General features: G+C 43.8%; 1 protein-coding gene across 2 annotated transcripts in view; it reads left to right on the forward strand.

Moving 5' to 3' along the window:
• The window catches only part of usp42 (ubiquitin specific peptidase 42), a 96,460-nt gene that overhangs the window by 40,610 nt on the left and 35,414 nt on the right, over positions 1-20,436 (forward strand). For both annotated transcript variants that reach the window (XR_010977420.1, XM_068056596.1), the window contains exons 9-12: positions 15,518-15,629; positions 18,651-18,791; positions 18,991-19,091; positions 19,181-19,322. Coding sequence is in view for 1 of the 2 variants with exons in the window: in XM_068056596.1 (XP_067912697.1) it covers positions 15,518-15,629; positions 18,651-18,791; positions 18,991-19,091; positions 19,181-19,322 (496 nt within the window). In the remaining variant the exon portion in view is untranslated. The remainder of the gene's footprint in view (positions 1-15,517; positions 15,630-18,650; positions 18,792-18,990; positions 19,092-19,180; positions 19,323-20,436) is intronic.

Here is a 20,436-nt window from a genome sequence, read left to right on the forward strand (position 1 = left end):
TCCTGGGACCATTCCTCATCCCTACCCTGACTGGAGATGAGAAATTTCCCTTTGTCTTCTTACAGAGCGGCCTTATTAAAAACATTGCACTAACAGTTTCACAGCCGACAGCCACTATATCGGGAACAGCTGTTTAACAACAGACTTGGAATTTTCCAGCGGGTTTTGACTTTTCCCCCCAAAAAGCCCGCCGAGAAACCCCGAGTCTGTTGGTAAACGGCTATTCCCGATATCAGCGGCTGTCGGCTGTGAAACTGACAGTGATTTTAAAACAACTGACCAGCCATCTGCTAAGCGTTCCACTCTGCAACTGAGAGGGGGGAACAGAGAGAGTGGGGAAGCGGGGCGAGGAGGAGACAGACAGAGAGAGAGTGAGGTGAGGAGGAGTCATAGCGTTATACAGCACAGAAACAGGCCCTTCGGCCCATCGTGTCTGTGCCGGCCATCAAGCACCTGTCTATTCTAATCCCATTTTCCAGCACTTGGCCTGTAGCCTTGTATGCTGTGGCGTTTCAAGTGCACATCTAAATACTAAAATGTTGAGGGTTCCTACCTCTACCACCCCTTCAGGTAGTGTGTTCCAGATTCCAACCACCCTCTGGGTGAAAATTTTTTTCCTCAAATCTCCTCTAAACCACCTGCTCCTTACGTTAAATCGATGCCCCCTGGTTATTGACCCCTCCGCTAAGGGAAAAAGTTTTTTCCTATCTATCCTATCAGTGCCCCTCCATAATTTTGTATACCTCAATCAGGTCCCCCTCAGCCTTCTCTGCTCTAAGGAAAACAACCCCAGCCTATCATGTCTCTCTTCATAGCTAAAATGCTGCAGCCAGGCAACATCCTGGTGAATCTCCTCTGCACCCTCTCCAGTGCAATCACATTCTTCCTATGGTGTGGTGCCCAGAACTGTACACAGTACTCCAGCTGCGGCCTAACTAGCGTTTTATACAGCTCCATCATAACCTCCCTGCTCTTATATTCCTCGGCTAATAAAGGCAAGTATCCCGTATTAAAGGCCTGCTCAGGTTGGGAAAAAGAACCCGACTGATCCACAGTGGACCTGAGCCCGAGTCCCTCCAATTTTGCTCCGAGCCCGCCCCTGACTCAACCCGACCATCCCTTTACTTACCTTCCGACTGGGAAGCTCCACGAAGCTGCACTGCATGCGTGATTATATCATAGTGATGTCACTCGCTCATTGCGCAGACACGTCTACTGAAATTGAAATTTCAGTACTTACCGGCAGAGCACTTACTGTGTCTGTCCAACCCGAACCTGAAAGCCGGACCTGGAAAAGGGATCCGATCCGATCCGAATCTGACACGGCGTCGGGTCCAGTCTGGTTCGGGTCGGGTAGCAGGCCATTATCCGATTTGCCTTCCAAACCACCTTATTTACCTGTGCTGCTGCCTTCAGTGATCTATGGACAAGTACATCAAGGTCCTTCTGACCCTCTGTACTCCCTAGAGTCCTATCATCCATTGTATATTCCCTTGCCTTGTTAGTCCTCCCAAAATGCATCACCTCACACTTTTCAGGATTAAATTCCATTTGCCACTGCTTTGCCCAATTTACCAGCCCATCTATGTGTCCTGTAATCTAAGGTTTTCCTCCTCACTATTTACGACACCACCAATTTTTGTGTCATTTGCTACACTACAAACAGCAAGGGTCCCAGCACCCATCCCTGCATGACACCACTGGTCACAGGCTTCCACTCGTAAAAACAACCCTCGACCATCACCCTCTGCGTCCTGCCACTAAGCCAATTTTGGATCCAATTTTCCAAATTGCCCTGGATCCCATGTGCTCTTACCTTCTTAACCAATCTCCCGTGCATGACCTTATCAAAAGCCTTACTGAAGTCCATGTAGCCTTACCCTCATCTACACATCTAGTCACCTCCTGGAAAAATTCAATCCAGTTTGTTAGGATCTCCCCCGACAAAGCCATGCTGACTATCTGATTAATCCCTGCCTCTCCAAGTGGAGATTAATCCTGTCCCTCATAATTTTACCAATAGTTTCCCTACCACTGATGTTAGACTTACTGTGCTGTATTTCCCAGTTTATCCCTGCTACCCTTCTTGAATAATGGTGTCCTCCAGTCCTCTGGTACCTCTCCTGTGGTGACAGAGATAGCATGGCGAGAAGGAGACAGAGATAGTGGGTGGGGGGGGGGAGTGGAGAGAGAGACAGAGACAGTGGGGGAGAGAGAGTCAGTCATTTACCTACGGCACAGAAGGAGGCCATTCTGTCCATCGAACCCATGCCAGCTCTCCACAGAGCTATGCAATCAGTCCCACTCTTGGCTCGATCCCCCTAGCCCTGCAAGTCTATTTCTCTCGGGTGGCCATCCAACCTCCACTTGAAGTAATTGATCGTCTCCACTTCCAACACCCTTGTGAAAGGCGGGTTCCAGGTCATTACCACCCACTGCATAAAAAAGTGCTTCCTCATATTCCCCCTGCATCTTTTGCACAAATCTTTCAATCTGTGCCCGCTAGTCCTAGAGGGGAGGTGAGGGAAGAGAGAACGAGACAGACACACACACACGCGCACCCACCCCGCGGGGAGAGAGATCAAGGTACTACTCTGCATTGCTGCATCAAGTGTGCGGGTAGAGATTGACTACTTATGCAAGCAAAAACAATGCTAGGTATGCCACTAAATCAGTTTTCAGTATAATGAGAAAGTAAATCAATAAATTAGTCTACTCATTTAAAGCTTCTGTGTAAAAATGCACTTTTGTTGTTTTTATTAATAAGGTAAATTTTTAGTGCCTTTATCTTTTGAAATTTGCTCACTGGCCCATTGGGCCGAGCAAAAATCGTTATGCGGCCCTCCGCCCGAGAAGGTTGGGCAATCCTGAGGTAACTTATCTACACTAAGCATAGCAGCTTTTTTAGCACCTCCCCACTCTTAATTTTTTCCCTATCCATTGCCTCTATTCTCTTCACTTCTACCGATATTTTGTCACATTGCATTTCCTTAGTGAACACTGATACAAAGTATGCAAGTGTATTAGCCTTGCCCTGCACCTCTAAGCATATATTACCTTCTTTGTACCTAATAGGCCCCACTCCACCTTCCACTACCCATTTACTATTTACATGCTGGTAGAAGATTTTTGGGTTTCCTTTTATGTTGACTGCCATTCTATTCTCATGTTCGCTCTTTGCCAGTCTTATTTTCCCCTTCACGTCCCCTCTCAACTTATTGTATACGGCCTGGTTCTTACTTGAAGAGTTCACCTGACATGCATCATGCTCCCGGTGGAGGTGTAGTGGTATTGTCACTGGACTGGTAACCCAGAGACCAAGAGTATTGCTCTGGGGATATGGGTTTGAATCCCACCACAGAAGGTGGAATTTGAATTCAATGACTAAGTTTGGAATTTTAAAAAAAGCTAGTCTAATGATGGCCGGGAAACCATTGTCAATTTGTAGTAAAAACCCATCTGGTTCACTAATGTCCTTTAGGAAAGGAAATGTGGTGGCCTACATGTGACTCCAGACCCACAGCAATGCGGTTGACTCTTAAATGCCCTCTGAAATGGCCTAGCAAGCCACTCAGTTGTATCTAACTTCTACGAAGTCAATAAAAATGAATGAAAGTGGACGGACCACCCGACATCGACCTAGGCACCGGAAATGGCAACGACAAACCCAGCCCTTTTGACCCTGTAAAGTTCTCCTTACTAACATCTGGGGGCTTGTGCCAAAAGTTGACAGAGCTATCCCACAGACTAGTCAAGCAACAGCCTGACATAGTCATGCCCACGGTATCATACCTTACAGGCAAATGTCCCAGACACTGCCATCGCCATCCCCGTCCCCGGGTATGTCCTGTCCTATCGGCAGGACAGACCCAGCAGAGGTGGCGGTACAGTGGTATACAGTCGGGAGGGAGTTGCCCTGGGAGTCCTCAACATCGACTCTGGACTCCATGATGTCTCATGGCATCAGGTCAAACATGGGAAAGGAAACCACCTGCTGATTACCGCCTACTGCCCTCCTCCAGCTGATGAATCAGTACTCCATGTTGAACACCAGTTGGAGGAACCACTAAAGGTGGCAAGGAAGCAGAATGTGGGACATCAATGTCCATCACCAAGAGTGGCTCAGTAGCACCACTACTGACCAAGCTGGTCGAGCCCTAAAGGCTGCTAGACTGGGTATGCGGCAGGTGGTGAGGGAACCAACAAGAGGGAAAAACATACTTGACCTTGGCCCCACCAATCTGCTGGCCACAGATGCATCTGGCCATGACAGTATTGGTAGGAGTGACCACCGCACAGTCCTTGTGGAGGTGAAGTCCAGCCTTCACATTGAGAATACCCTCTGTCGTGTTGTGTGGCACTACCACTGTGCTAAATGGGATAAATTTCGAATAGATCCAGCAATGCAAAACTAGGGATCTATGAGGCACTGTGGGCCATCAGCAGTAGCAGAATTGTACTCAACCACAACCTGTAACCTCATGGTCCGGCACATTCCTCACTCTACCGTTAACATCAAGCCAGGAGACCAACCCTTGTTCAATGAAGAGTGCAGGAGAGCATCCCACCAGGCATACCTCAAAATGAGGTGTTAACCTGTTGAAGCAACAACACAGGATTGTCTACATGCCCAACTGGGTAAGCAGCATGTGATAGAGCTAAGCGATCCCATTACTAACGGATTAGATCTAAGCTCTGCAGTCTTGCCACATCCAGCCATCAATGGTGGTGGACAATTAAACAACTAACTGGAGGAGGTGGCTCCACAAGTATCCTCATCCTCAATGATGGGGGAGCCCAGCACATCAGTGCGAAATTCAGCCAGAAGTGCCTAGTTGATGATCCATCTCAGCTTCCACCTGAAGTGCCCAGCGTCACAGATGCCAGACTTCAGCCAATTCGATCCACCCAGCGTGATATCAAGAAACGACAAGGCACTGGATACTGCAAAAGCTATGAGCCTTGACAACATTCTGGCAATAGTACTGAAGACCTGTGCTTCAGAACTTGCCGCGCCCTAGCCATGCTGTTCCAGTACAGCTACAACACTGGCATCTACCCGGCAATGTGGAAAATTGCCCAGGTATGTCCTGTACACAAAAAGCAGGACAAGTCCAACCCGGCCAATTACCACCCCATCAGCCTATTCTCAATCATCAGTAAGGTGTCCATCAACAGTTCCATCAAGAGGCACTTGCTTAGCAATAACCTGCTCAATGACGCTCAGTTTGGGATCCGCCAGGGCCACTCAACTCCAGACCTCATTAGAGCCTTGGTTCAAACATGGACAAAAGAACTGAAATCAAGAGGTGAGGTGAGAGTGACTGCCCTTGACATCGAGGCAGCATTTGACCGAGTATGGCATCAAGGAGCCTTAGCAAAACTGAAGTCAGTGGGAATCTGGGAAATCTCTCCGCTGGTTGGAGTCATACCTAGTGCAAAGGAAGATGGTTACAGTTGTTGGAGGTCAATCATCTCAGTTCCAGGACATCACTGCAGGAGTTCCTCAGGGTAGTGTCCTAGGCCCAACCATCTTCAGCTGCTTCATCAATGACCTTCCTTCAATAATAAGGTCAGAAGTGGGGATGTTCGCTGATTGCACAATGTTCAGCACCATTCGTGACTCCACAGGTACTGAGGCAGTCTGTGTAGAAATGCAGCAAGACCTGGACAATATCCAGGCTTGGGCTGATAAGTGGCAAGTAACATTGGCTCCACACAAGTGCCAGGCAATGACCATCTCCAACAAGAGAGAATCTACCTATCTCCCCATGACATTCAATGACATTACGATTGCTGAATCCCCCACTATCAACATCCTGGGGCTTATCATTGACCAGAAACTGAACTGGAGTAGCCATATATATACTGTGACTACAAGAGGCTAGAAACCTGCTGCGAGTAACTCACTTCGTGACCCGCCAAAGCCTGTCCATCATCTACAAGGCACAAGTCAGGAGTGTGATGGAATACTCTCCACTTGCTTGGATGGGTGCAGCTCCAGCAATACTCAAGCAGCTCGACACCATCCAGGACAAAGCAGCCCGCTTGATTGGCACCCCATCCACAAACATTCACTCCCTGCACTACTGACGCATAGTGGCAGCAGTGTGTACCATCTACAAGATGCAATGCACCAAGACTCCTTAACACCTTCCAAACCCACGACCTCTACCATCTCGGAGGACATGGGCAGCAAATGCATGGGAGCACCACCATCTGCAAGTGCCCCTCCAAGTCACACACTGCCCTGACTTGGAACTATATCGCCGTTCCGTCACTGTCGCTGGGCCAAAATCCTGGACTGCAGCGGTTCAAGAAGGGAGCTCCCCACCATCTTCCCGAGGGCAGTTAGGGATGGGCAATAAATGCTGGCCTAGCCAGCGACGCCAACACCCAATGAATTTTTTAAAAAACTTTTTTTTTAAATTTCATCATAATCTCTCTCTCTCTGGTCATCCTAGGAGGCCTGTTTTTGGGTCCCTTACCTTTCACCCTCATTGGAATGTACCTAAAGCATCTCTTCCTTGCAGATAAACCAGTGTTCCGAGGCAACTCTTAGTCACTTTTTGTTTCGATTCTAGCAACGTTTCATCAGAACTGTTCTGATGAAAGGTCACAGACCTGCAACGTTAACTCTGCTTCTCTCTCCACAGATGTTGCCTGACCTCCTGAGTATTTCCAGCACTTTGTTTTTATTTCAGATTTCAAGCATCTGCAATATTTTGCTTTTATTTTGGTTCCATTCTACCCTGGCTAGATCCCTTCTCATCGCGTTGAAATTAGCTCTCTTCCAGTCTAGGCATTCTATCTTATTTTGTTCCTTGCTTTTCTGCATTGCTAATAAAACCTTATGATACGATGATTGCTGTTGCACAAGTGCTCCCTTTCAGGCACTTGGCCCACCTCATTTCCCATGACCAGATCCAGCAATGCCTCCTTTCTAGTTGGGCTGAGAACATACTGATCAAGGAAATTCTCCTGAACACATATCAGAAATTCCTCTCCCTCTCTACCCTTTACTCTAAAATTATCCCAATTGATATTTGGGTTAATAAAGTCCCCTAATATCACCACTCTATAGTTCTTGCACATATCTTTGAATTCCCTGCAGATTTACACCTCTATCTCTTTCTCACTGTTTTGAAGTCTGTAGAATACCCTGGTAGCGTAATCATACTCTTTTTGCTTCTCAGCTTTAACCAAATGGATTCTGTCCTTGCCCCCTCAAGGACATCCTCCCTTTCCAGCACTACAATGTCTTCCCTAATCAGTACTGCTACCCCACCTTTTTTCCTTCTCTATCTTTTGTGATCACTTTATCTCCGCCGCAGCGGAGAGTTTCCCAGGCCGGTGGCCGAGGCTGTGTCCGCTGCTCAATTTGTTGATGTCTCGTTCATGGAGGTCTGGGTTCAGGCTGGCCCATAGGGCTGCTCCCTCCTCCTGCTGCTCCTTGCAGAGGTGTGTGGTGCTGTGGCCCAGGAGGAGCCGCTGCCAGAGGGCCTGGCCACCTGGGGCCACAGCAAGATCAAAAAACAGAGACTGCAGGGGTAACAGCTGAAGAACAATGGGTTTCACCCACCCAAACTTTTGGGCTGTAAAACATGGGGTCATTGATTCTGAAGATGCAAATATACCAAGCAGCTGTTAACACTTGGGAACAATGGAAAGCCCAGATGGCTGTATGAAACAGGCGTCTGGACTTTGTATATTGGAACAGAATAATAAGTTATTGACATGTGGTTCCAGATAAATTTAACAGGTTTTCTGAAGGCAGGCAAGAGAAAAAACTAGTGGTTATGGCCTCAAGGCAGGATGTAAGAAGGGAACCCAGCAGTTGTCGCCTCGAAAGAGAGAGAGAGTACACCTGCTCTCGGAAGCCTGAGACAGCAAAAAACTGCAAAGACTTGAACCTGTTTTGAAAGTTGAAACTTGCGGAGAAGTAGACGACCAGCAGGATCACCAGGAATCACCTTATTCACGGACTTCCAGGTCAGAAGTGCTCGGAAAAGTGAGCGAAGGGGACATTGATTTTTTTTGAAAAGGTCTGGGAAATCCAACCCATTGCTACTGGGAGGAGTTTGTAACTTTTAACTGCAAAGGATTTCACCATCAAAAAGGACTGTGTAATGTATAAGTGTGATGTGAGGGTTTGGGGTATTTTATTGTAATCTGGGGTATCAGCTACTTAAAGTACTATTTGGATTTGTTTCAGTTTAGATATTATAAAAGTCTTAAAATGTGAAATCTTGTGTAATTCTTTAAATGGGTCTGGGAGTTCATATATATAATTGTCTGATTCCTTTAGAGAGATGTCATAGTTGGCTACACGGTTTATAAACACAGCACCAGTAATTAAATCAAAAGCAGCAATGTGGATGAATCTAATTAACAGCTGCTGTAAAGGATCCAAGAACAAGGTCTCCTCCATTAATTGTATATATAGTACATAGATATAGGTCAAATTTGATGCAGTTTAGAACTAACAGAACCCTGTGAATGGTCTATTTAACCCTATGGCGAGTTATTCAGCGGGAAAAAAGTGACAATTATTGGTTCATTTGCAATGGAAAGGGGGCCCTCAGGTTCTAAGCAAAAGCTGTGAAATATTGTTTGTGCTGGAGCATTTTGCATTTACCAAGGTTTTACTCCTTCATCTCTCAGAATGATAAAAAATGCTGAAACATCTATTAGTTGCTGAAAGGTGTGCACTCCTTCAGTTACTTAGCAGTACCTATTAACATATCTGTAGTTGAGTATTTGAATAAATTTACCTCTGCTTTCAAACATTAGCAATAAAATGCATCTGGCAGGTGCAATGAATATTAGTTTGCAGTTGAATTTCAATAAATATATTGTAATTTCCCTTTTATAAAAATGTAAGCCAGTTTTTAGGATTGAGAACACCACCAAAGCATTGGATAAGACACAAGCGAGCGATCTGCTGTTCATTCTGTAGACTGGTTATTGAATTCTAGACTGCTGAACTGCATAATTTTTGAAAAACCTAACAGAATAAAATGCGGTTAAAAAAAAAGCTTCAAAGTGTCACCTCTGGTGGATTTTTATGAACTGCAAATATAATGCTGCAGATAACCAAGTTCAGCACACAGTGCATTTGTTTCAGAGTAAAGAAAATTAGGTCTAATTTTAAATTGTGACTTAAAAAAATCACCTGTGTAGCAATCCTGTAGATTAAATCAACAGCACCACATTTACACTAATGTGATTTTGTATAATTTTTCGCAGTTTAAATAAGGATCCAAATGTGCTTCCTAAATTGTAAATGGAAAAAAATATTCCAGGGCTATTGACTGTTTGCCATGCCATCTAATTGTCCTTCTGGATCACATTCACGATCCTTTCCATGGACCAGCATTCACCTATTCATTGCATTATAGACAGGCCTCAATGTAAGTTCATAAGATCAAAGGGTCAGTCATTCAATTTAAGCAGTGTCTGTTACTGGGTTGATTAATTTACTGGCTGAATTTTGTTCTTTACTGCTGTGCAGCTTTTCAGCAAGCAATAAGGCAACAGAAGCAGCCTATAATTCAGCATTTTATATCATTCTCTGAGAGGTGAAGGAGTAAAACCTTGATAAATAAAAAATGCTGTAGCCTGAACACTATTTCACAGCTTTTGCTTAGAACCAGAGGGCTCCCTTTCCATTGCAGATGTACCAGCAACTAAGTGTCACATTTTTCCCCTGAGTAACTTGCCATGGGGTTAAATAGACCATTCACAGGATTCTGTGTTAGTTCTAAACTGCATCAAATTTGACCTATATCTGTGTATGCAATTAATGGACGAAACCTTGTTCTTGAATCCTTTATGGAACTGTTAACTAGATTCATCCACATTGCTGCTTTTGATTTAATTACCAGTGCTGTGTTTATAAACAGTTTAGCCACTATGTAATGGCTCTTAGGTGCCATTCATATGTGCTCTTTAGTTGTACATTGATCAAGACTAACAAAGTTTGTCCTTTATTGCCATCACAAATTACTTTTTAAAAAATTCTTTCATGGGATTTGGTGTCGCTGGCTAGGCCAGCATTTATTGCCCATCCCGAGTTGCCCTTGAGAAAGTGATGGTGAACTACCTTCTTGAACCGTTGCAGTCCATGTGGGGTAGGTACACCCACAGTGCTGTTAGGATGGGAGTTCCAGGATTTTGACCCAGCGACAGTGAAGGAACGGCAATGTAGTTCCAAGTCGGGATGTTGTGTGGATGTTGGAGGGGAACTTGCAGGTTGTGGCGTTCCCATGTATCTACTGCCCTTGTCCTAGGTGGTAGAGGTCGCGGGTTTGGAAGGTGCTGTCGAAAGAGTCCTGGTGCGTTGCTGCAGTGCATCTTGTAGATGGTGCACACTGCTGCCACTGACGTCGGTAGTGAAGGGAGTGAATGTTTGTGAATGGGGTGCCAATCAAGTGCGCTGCTTTGTCCTGGATGGTGTCGAGCTTCTGGAGTGTTGTTGGAGCTGCAGTAATCCAGGCAAGTGGAGAGTATTCCATCACACTCCTGACTAGCGCCTTGTAGATGGTGGACAGGCTTTGGGGAGTCAGGAGGTGAGTTACTCACCACAGTATTCCTAGCCTCTGACCTGCTCTTGTAGCCATGGTATTTATATGGCTATTCCAATTCAGTTTCTGGTCAATGGTAACCCCCCAGGATATTGATAGGGGATGCAGCGATGGCAATGTCATTGAATTTCAAAGGGCAGTGGTTGGATTCTCTCTTGTTTGAGATGGACATTGGCCAGCACTTGTGTGGCGCAAATGATACTTGATGCTGGAGGCTGATTATTACATAGATTGTTACATAGATGTAACTAATGAATAAATTTCAAATGCAGTGTAAAAGGAGCTGCACATTCGCTGTGCCAACAGTTTCTAACTGTGCCCTCTGGGATCTGAGGCTTACATGAGGGTCGGATGAGTGGCTAATTACAACCCCCAGAATACTTACTATTAAATTCAGTCAGGTTTCACTTGCCTAACCTTCACACATTTCCAGGCTGTTCAGCCCTATCCACCAGCTTCACCCCATCCACCACCTTCAACATTCACTCCCTGCACCACCGACACACAGTGGCCGCAGTGTGTGCCCTCTACAAGATGCATAGCAGCAACGCACCAAGGTTCCTTCGGTAGCACCTTCCAAACCCGCGACCTCTACCACCTAGAAGGACAAGGGCAGTAGATGCATGGGGACATCACCATCTGTAAGGTCCCCTCCAAGTCACACACCATCCTGATTTGGAACTATATAGTCGTTCCTTCACTGTCGCTTGGTCAAAATCCTGGAACTCCCTTCCTGACAGCACTGTTGGTGCACCTGCACCCTAAGGACTGCAGCAGTTCAAGAAGGTAGCTCACCAATACCTAAAGGGCAATAAATGCTGGCCTAGCCAGCGACGCCTACATCCCCCAACTGAATAAACAAAAAACTACTGACAGCCCAGCCAAGTGTGTTGACTCAGGAGATGTAAATAGGAACATAGATACAGGAGTAGGCCATTCAGCCCCTCAAGCCTGTTCCACCATTCAATTAGATCATGGTTTATTTATATTTTAACTCCGCCTGTTAACTTACACCTTACCCAAGTGATTCTCCACACAATGGCTAGACGGTGATGACGCCGAGCCTATTCAAAGAAAAGACTTGCATTTATATAGCACCTTTTCTGACCACGGAATGTCCCAAGGCACTTTGCAGCCAGTGAAGTACTTTTTGAAGTGCAGTCACTGCTATAATGTAGGAAATGTGGCAACCAATTTGCACACAGCAATTTCCCACAACAGCAATGTGATGATCAGATAATGCTTTTGTGTTGTTGACTGAGAGATCAATATTGGCCAGGACACTAGGGATAACTCCCCTGTTTTTCAGAATAGTACTGTGCTATCTTTTACGTCTCATCCAAAAGACAGCACCTCTGATGGTGCAGCACTTCCTCAGTACTGAACTTGAACGTTTTACTCAAATCCTGGAGTGGGGCTTGAACCTTAGACATTCTGTCGAAGCACGTTTCTTCTGTGATTTAGACTCCTCAGACTCATTTTCACAGCCCTCTGCTCCTGTTTCCGATTTTTCACTAGCAATTCTTTGACCAATTCTCCTAATATTGTGTTTATTAGGTATGAATAACTCCCTCCATTAAATTTTGTCAAAGTGTTCAAGCTCATGTTTAACATAACTCGTACAATCTCAAAGCTCATGTTATTGTGACGTACAGTTCTTGATTCTAATACTTCCAGTCCATTGACACTGGGGTTATTTAGTTGGACTGGGCAAGTGGATTTCTTCTTTTCTAGACCCTTTCTGGGAAAGGGCAGAGAATGGGACTAGCTGAGTTGCTCTTGCAGAGAGCTGTCACAGACGTAACTGGCAGAATGGCCTCCTTCTGTGCTGTAACCATTCTATAATTTTTGTCAATACTGTTCTCATATTTGCAGGAAAGATCACACCATTTGCTCCACCTTCATCGCGTTTCCCTTTCTCCTTCCACGTGTCATCTCCATATTTGTGGCCATCATTTATCTGTGGATACACGACCAAATGTGGCATTCATTCTTTATTCAACATCTGCATCCTTTTTATAGGGTTTACACTGATCCCCATGATGCTGTCTGTATTGGATTTTCTTCCCCCATTTTTGAATGGTCAATTTCAGATTGGGTCTCCCGATTTATCTGATTTTATTTGGACCTTCCCAGTTGTCAGCTCATCTAACAATGAGAAATGTTTTTTCCTTTATTTTTGTAGCTAACAGTGACTCATCTATGTATTGCAGCAGGCATTCTAGTCTAGCCTGCCTTTCCACTCAAAAGCAGATTGAAGTGCCTGAAGCCCTAAAGGTGTGAGACCAAGTTATTTAACAAAACTAGTACAGCAAGTAATTAATCCAGCAGCGCAGTTGAGCTATCAGAAATTAATTACTTCTTTTGAAACTATAGGGTGTGGAATCAATCACACTAACAGTTTGCTGAAGCAGTTTTTTAATACTTTTTAAATGAATCCATGCCCATGCGTCTTTAAAAGGTACAAAATCAATTTTCCTTTATTTTCCCCTTAATACTCCCAATCCTGGGGGCACAATCTTAAATTGAAAACATTCAACAACTATTTGCACACTCATGCATTTTAAAAATGTCTTTTAATGGGTTGTGAACTCTGCCAATTTTTTTCTGATAATTCCAAATTCTTCCTGATAATCCCAAATTGCACACCGAGGGACTATTTGCCTAATTTGCATTACTGAAGGGCAAATCCACAGAAAAACAGTTTCATAATTCAATCAAACACTCTAGTGAATTACTCCAAATTTGTTCAAAACAGAAAACAGCAGCACTTTCTGCTAAACAAATTAAGAATTGTTAAAGATCAGGATCATGTGCTAGTAGCAAACTTTCACACGTTCAGACACACTTTGAGACTGACCACAGAATCTATCAACCTCTTCCATTATAATTAAAAACAAGAATTGCTGAAAACACTATTTCTTCCTCCTAGCAATTTTAATTTTCACTGTGGCCTTTTAAATTCATTCTCTTTTTCCTAACCCCTTTTATAATGCCTCAAGTGTCCAAACCAGAGAACTCTATTACGACGTTTGTATGCTGTGGAAGGCCTGTTATTACTTCTGCACCCAATCTCTCCTCAGATCATCAGAGGCAATCATAGCCATTGACTCCATCTGATCTGCTTTGTTCCAACAGGATTTTATCCGGTTCCAGTCTGTCTCATCCTCGATCTGTTTGAGTGAAACTCGTAGCCCCCTCTGTTTTTCCCTTATCACTGGTAAGGACAGGTCAGATCAATCGCACCAGATATTCTCCAATTTCTTAAGCAAAGCTTTCTCAACCTCAGTCGAGTTGGTCACGTAGACGTTCCTTAATTCTCAGCCATATGGACCCTCTTGGTACCTTTTACCCGTTGGATCTGACTCCCGTGTGGAGATGAACAGGCACCCATGCTATGTTTTACCCTTTACAACAACTCTCCCCATCTAGGTGACTATAAGAGTTGAGGACTGGGTAACTAGTCTAGTAGTTTCCTCTGCCACTAGCAATAATGCTGCACATTTTTGTACTTATCTTCTCTGTATAATTTAATTGCTATTCCACATGTGTTTGTGGTCTTTATCCTGTGTCTTGCTGCGTAGTTGTCTCCATTGTTGTTGACTGTGGAAGAAGTCTATCACTTGTCCCAGGGCTCTTCTGGAGTCCTTGATGGTTCGAATTTCACTTCAGTCTGCTGGCAACTATCCCATTTTCATAAACTTGCAAGTTCAGGTCGTGGCTCGCTCGCCAGTTTTGAAACATCAAGGGTAGGAAGCTGGTTCGAGAAAGCTAGCCTAATTGGGATACACAGGAAATTGCTCGTGAGAAAAGGCAAGTGCAGCCATAAAGGAAAATTACTGAATGGGAAGCACCATATGAGACCATGTGGCAAAAGGGAGCCAGTAGGGGAGAACTCATTAATGTGCAAGTGGGCTGTGATGTTTAGTTTTTAGTAGTACAATATCCAAAGAGGTGCCTGCTGTAATAGCTGTATGGTATCCAAATCTGAAGAGTGGGTGACTGCGCTTGATTTGTATAACTTCTCTATGCCTTTCTTAGTGAAGGCAAAATGAGAAAACTCGAGCATCTAAGACTGACACTTCATTAAACTTTGTAATTAGCAAATAATTCAACATTAGCAAGCCAGGACCCAAGTCATTTTATGATCCTATAGTTGAGTGAAACTTTAAAACATAGGTGGTTTGAAATTAGATGCTGTAGAACACCTGCAAAGTATTTAACTATACACCAACATCCCCTTCTTAAACAAGTTATCCTGCAAACCATCAGCAACACAGTGAATATTGTATCTTCATCTTTCAATACAACGTTTAATACCTGCCCTTAATTTTATTGTTTAAATTGGTTTATTTGTAATCTTTTTATTATACAAGTGTCAATAATAAAGACCAAGGTTGATCTTGCCGCCTTAATTCAGTTGAAACTAGTAACTCAGTCCCGGTTTTAAGTTTGCTGTAACTGATTGTGTGGCATTGTAAAAACATATTTAACGTCTGTAAATTTTATTGTGAGGTTTATTAACCCTCCAAGTTACATATAGCCTGCTAATTAAATTGAAATTGTCTTTGGGTCAAGGTACAATATGATATCATTTGTATCCAAGGAACTGGATGTATGAAGGCAATAATGAAATAGAATGCTTAAGACCATCCATGAAACAGCCAAACCAAGAATTGATCAATTGTCTCAAATGTGTTGAGAAAATCCTTGTGATAACTTTGCAGCTGAAAAGTTAGAGCTCTTGCTCCTGGTTCACATCTGAGTAATCCATTCCTGAATGAAGAAAATTCTGAAATTGAGTAATGTCTTTGACATGTATAGTTTTTTTTAAAAATTCATTCCCATCATAACTTTTGAATTTATTGCATAGCTATGAAATAGATTGCTAGTTGATTTCTAACACTAAATTTCTTTCATAATGAAACCAGGTGTAAGAAAATGGTACCTGCCTCAAAGAGATTCACCATCCATCGAGCTTCAAATGTCCTGACACTCTCTCTGAAGCGCTTCGCTAACTTTACAGGTGGAAAGATCACAAAGGTATTTTGCCGTTTTGGAAGTTCTATTTATCCTAATACCATAAGTGTTTGAGGCAAGAAATTCCATGGGTTTGAGGGTGGGAAATTGCTTGCCTTGTAAGAATATGTTAAAATATTTTATCAAGTGAATTACCTTTCACAACCTCCAGCTTCTTTATATAGTTCGATTTCCTCCTTAATTATCCTAACTTTTGCCTTGTATACATTCTAGTCAGCTTTTCAGGGCTGAAAAACAGACTCCAAATAAGGTGGCAAATTGGAGGTTTGTGATATGGCTGTTCCTGTAAAGTATAGCTATTCCATTCATTTTCCTGCATTTGAACTTATCATAAATGTTCTTTGCCAAAACTGAGGTCCATTTCCAGCATCTAGTCTGGGAAGAACAATAGTGGTACGTTACAGCCCTCCCCAAGTTAAAATTCTATTATCATTCAGATTCTTTGATCTGGTGAGGTTCGTTAAATGTGAGGTGTTTGTGATGTTGCTCGACTGTTTATTTTGAATGGAATGTCTCGAAGACTGTGACAGTGCCCCCAAGAATAACCTTTCTGTCAGAAGTGGAAGAACCTGTGGATGGTTTTGTTTCCCAGCAACACAAGGTCTGCATATTTTTCTTGATGGGACAAGATTCAGATCTGTCCATTTCCTGTAGACTGCTGAGCCAAAACAGTCAGGATAATGTGAAGAGGAAGGCATTGTGATCCAAAGGAAAGGAATGAAGAAAATTTTCATTATGTGCTGATTTACAAATATATGAACATTTAAAGAAAGACTTGCATTTATATAGCGCATTTCATGTCCTCAGGATAACCTATAGTGCTTTACAACCAATGAACTACTTTGAAGTATAGTTATTGTTGTAATGTAGAAATACCGTTTTAAGTATGGAAAAATACTATTTTTTTAAATTCATTCATGGGATGTGGGCGTCACTGGCCATGCCAGCATTTATTGCCCATCCCTAATTGCCCTTGGGAAGGTGGTGGTGAACTGCCGCCTTGAACTGCTGCAGTCCATTTGGGGTAGGTATACCCACAGTGCTGTTAGGAAGGGAGTTCCAGGATTTTGACCCGGCAACAGTGAAGGAACGGCGATATAGTTCCAAGTCAGGATGGTGTATGACTTGCAGGGGAACTTGCAGGTGGTGGTGTTCCTATGTATTTGCTGCCCTTGTCCTTCTGGTGGGTAGAGGTCGCGGGTTTGGAAGGTGCTGTCTAAGGAGCCTTGGTGCATTGCTGCAGTGTGTCTTGTAGATGGTACACACTGCTGCTACTGTGCGTCGGTGGTGGAGGGAGTGAATGTTTGTAGATGGGGTACCAATCAAGCGGGCTGCTTTGTCCAGGATGGTGTCGAGCTTCTTGAGTGTTGTTGGAACTGGACCCATCCAGGCAACTGGAGAGTATTCCATCACACTCCTGACTTGTGCCTTGTAGATTGTGGACAGGCTTTGGGGAGTCAGGAGGTGAGTTACTCGCCTCAGGATTCCTAGCCTCTGACCTGTTCTTGTAGCCATGGTATTTATATTCAGCGATGGTAATGTCATTGAATGTCAAGGGGAGATGGTTAGATTCTCTCTTGTTGGAGATGGTCATTGCCTGGCACTTGGGTGGCGCGAATGTTACTTGCCACTTATCAGCCCAAGCTTTTGCAGTATCCAGTGCCTTCAGTCCTTGATATCACGCGGAGTGAATCAAATTGGCTGGAGTCTGGTATCTGTGATGCTGGGGACTTCAGGAGGAGGCTGAGATGGATCATCAACTTGGCGCTTCTGGCTGAAGATTGTTGAAAATGCTTCATCCTTATCTTTCGCACTGATGTGCTGGGCTCCCCCATCATTGAGGATGGGGATATTTGTGGAGCCACCTCCTCCAGTTAGTTGTTTAATTGTCCACCACCATTCACGGCTGGATGTGGCAGGACTGAAGAGCTTAGATCTGATCCGTTGGTTATGGGATCGCTTATCTCTGTCTATCGCATGCTGCTTATGCAGTTTGGCACGCAGATACTCCTGTGTTGTGGCTTCACCAGGTTGACATCCCATTTTGAGGTATGCCTGGTGCTGCTTCTGGAATGCCTTCCTGCACTCTTCATTGAACCAGGGTTGGTCTCCTGGCTTGATGGTAATGGTAGAGTGGGGGAAGTGCCGGGCCATGAGGTTACAGACTGTGGTTGTGTACAATTCTGCTGCTGCTGATGGCCCACACCGCCTCATGGATGCCCAGCTTTGCATTGCTAGATCTGTTCGAAATCTATCCCATTTAGCACAGTGATAGTGCCACACAACACGATAGACGGTATCCTCAATGTGAAGGCGGGACTTCATCTCCACAAGGACTGTGCGGTGGTCACTCCTACCAATACAATCATGGACAGAAGCATCTGCGGCAGGCAGATTGGTGAGGACGAGGTCAAGTATGTTTTTCCCTCGTGTTGGTTCCCCCACCACCTGCCGCAGACCCAGTCTGGCAGCTATGTCCTTTAGGACTTGACCAGCTCAGTCAGTAGTGGTGCTACCGAGCCACTCTTGGTGATGGACATTGAAGTCCCCCACCCAGAGTACATTTTGTGCCCTTGCCACCCTCCGTGCTTCCTCTAAGTGGTGTTCAATCTGGAGGAGTACTGACTTATCAGCTGAGGGAGGGCGGTAGGTGGTAATCAGTAGGAGGTTACCTTGCCCATGTTTGACCTGATGCCGTGAGACTTCATGGGGTCCGGAGTCGATGTTGAGGACTCCCAGGGCAACTCCCTCCTTACTGTGTACCACTGTGCCACCACCCCTGGTGGGTCTGTCCTGCCGGTGGGACGGGACATACCCGGGGATGGTGATGGCAGTGTCTGGGACATTGTCTGTAAGGTCTACTCATTAAGAGAGCTCCTTTTAACAAACCATATGTAATTTGCACAGTCTCGGACTTTCCATAATATATTTAATCTTCTGAGAGAGGCGAGTAATCAGTTAAGAATCCAGGAAAGAAAACTGACATTTAATAAGTGAATTGGTAATTTACGTCTTTCTTTTTAGGAAGTGAGGTACTCTGAGTATCTGGACATTCGGCCCTACATGTCGCAGTCAAATGGAGAGCCAGTAGTATATGTGTTGTATGCAGTATTGGTACATTCAGGATTCAGCTGCCATGCTGGACATTACTACTGTTATATCAAGGTATTGTTTAAAATGATCAAACATCTCAAAATATTTGCATAGAATGTCCTATATACAGCTTGTAGATTTTGGATTAATGCAGTAGTTTGCTCATATTTCTTCAGAATATAATTTTGTAATGGAAACTTATCAGCTTTCACAAGCCTTCATGCATTAGCATCTATATTTGAAGTTAAAAGTGCAAATAAATTTATTCCAGGCCAGTAATGGACAGTGGTACCAGATGAATGATTCTATTGTATCTTCGAGTGACATCAGATCAGTGCTAAACCAGCAAGCCTATGTGCTCTTTTACATTAGGTACATAAACAAAATATTTCTTTAAAATTGAAATTTCACTTTTCTTAAAACTTTACCTTGTACTAAAGCAAAGATTTGTCATTTTTCAGATCCCATGACACAAAAAATAGCTCAGAACATTCTAATCATCCGGACCAGTCATCTCCAAGGCCACCTGTCAATCAACGATTGACTACCAACCAAACTCTGCCTGGTTTTATTGGACCACAGCTCCCTCCACACATGACCAAGGTAGGAACAATATAAAGAAACAGTCGACTTGGGTCAATCAGTTAACCATTTGTTTCTGAGGTGAACTGACAGAACTCAATGTGATTAAATAAACTGTGTCATAAATAACCTCAGAGTGCTCCTGTCTTGAATCCCAATAACATTTTTTTACATAAAACATTGATGTTTGCGGATTTCCAAATATGGAACTAGATACTTGGAAAATGCTATTCCTGAATCAAGGTAATGCTTGAATTGGGCATTTTTATTTCAGCTTGAATTCACTGTACTGGTAAAAATAATAGTCCTCCTCACTACTTCTTGTAAATCAGATTGGTAGTTTACTAGAATGGGAGAGCTAAGGTACTGGAAGAATGAGCTCCCGTTGAGCCAGATTACCTTTTCTCCTCCTTTGCTTCGATGCAGCTCACCGGAAACTGGAAAGTCTATTTATAATGTGCCCCCTTGCATGGAAGGCAGATTCCTATATAAACCTTTACTTCTGCATTCCTTATCAGAATATATATTTAAGATTTCTTTGATTCTTGTTGACTTGTTTTGTTTTACTTTTTAAGGTAATTGGTAACAGAAATGGGGGAGTTGAGGAGAAATCTGTTTATGTGGCAAGTTGTTGTGATCTGGAATGCACGGTCTAAAAGGATGGTGAAAGTGGATTCAGTAGTAGCTTTCAAAAGGGTATTGAATAGATACTAGAAGGGGAGAAAATTGAAAGGCTATAGGGAAAGTGCAGGGAAGTGGGCCTATTTGGATTGTTCTTTTCAAACAGCAGGCACGATGGGCCAAATGCCTTCCTTCTGTGCTGTAAGTCTATGTTCTTTCAAGCTACAATAGTGTTCATCTGGCCTCTTTTTCTCCCCCGCCTCACTTTTGCCCTCTTTTTCTCTCCATCGTCAGTGTCACTTGGTACTTCACTACATGTTGTCTCATTAGCTTCCAAATTCCCTTTCCAGGAAAGAAATGTAGCAATGGCGCCTTAAAGATAAGCTAATGGGCAGAATAAAAATACAAATATCCCTCTGTATTCCAAACTATTGGATATGTTTCTCAAATAAACCACAGATCTCAAATCTCTATCCTTATCTGTGCACACCTAAATTTGAATTTGCACTAGCTT

Source organism: Heterodontus francisci, chromosome 24, assembly GCF_036365525.1.
Source record: "Heterodontus francisci isolate sHetFra1 chromosome 24, sHetFra1.hap1, whole genome shotgun sequence".
NCBI lineage: Eukaryota > Metazoa > Chordata > Chondrichthyes > Heterodontiformes > Heterodontidae > Heterodontus > Heterodontus francisci.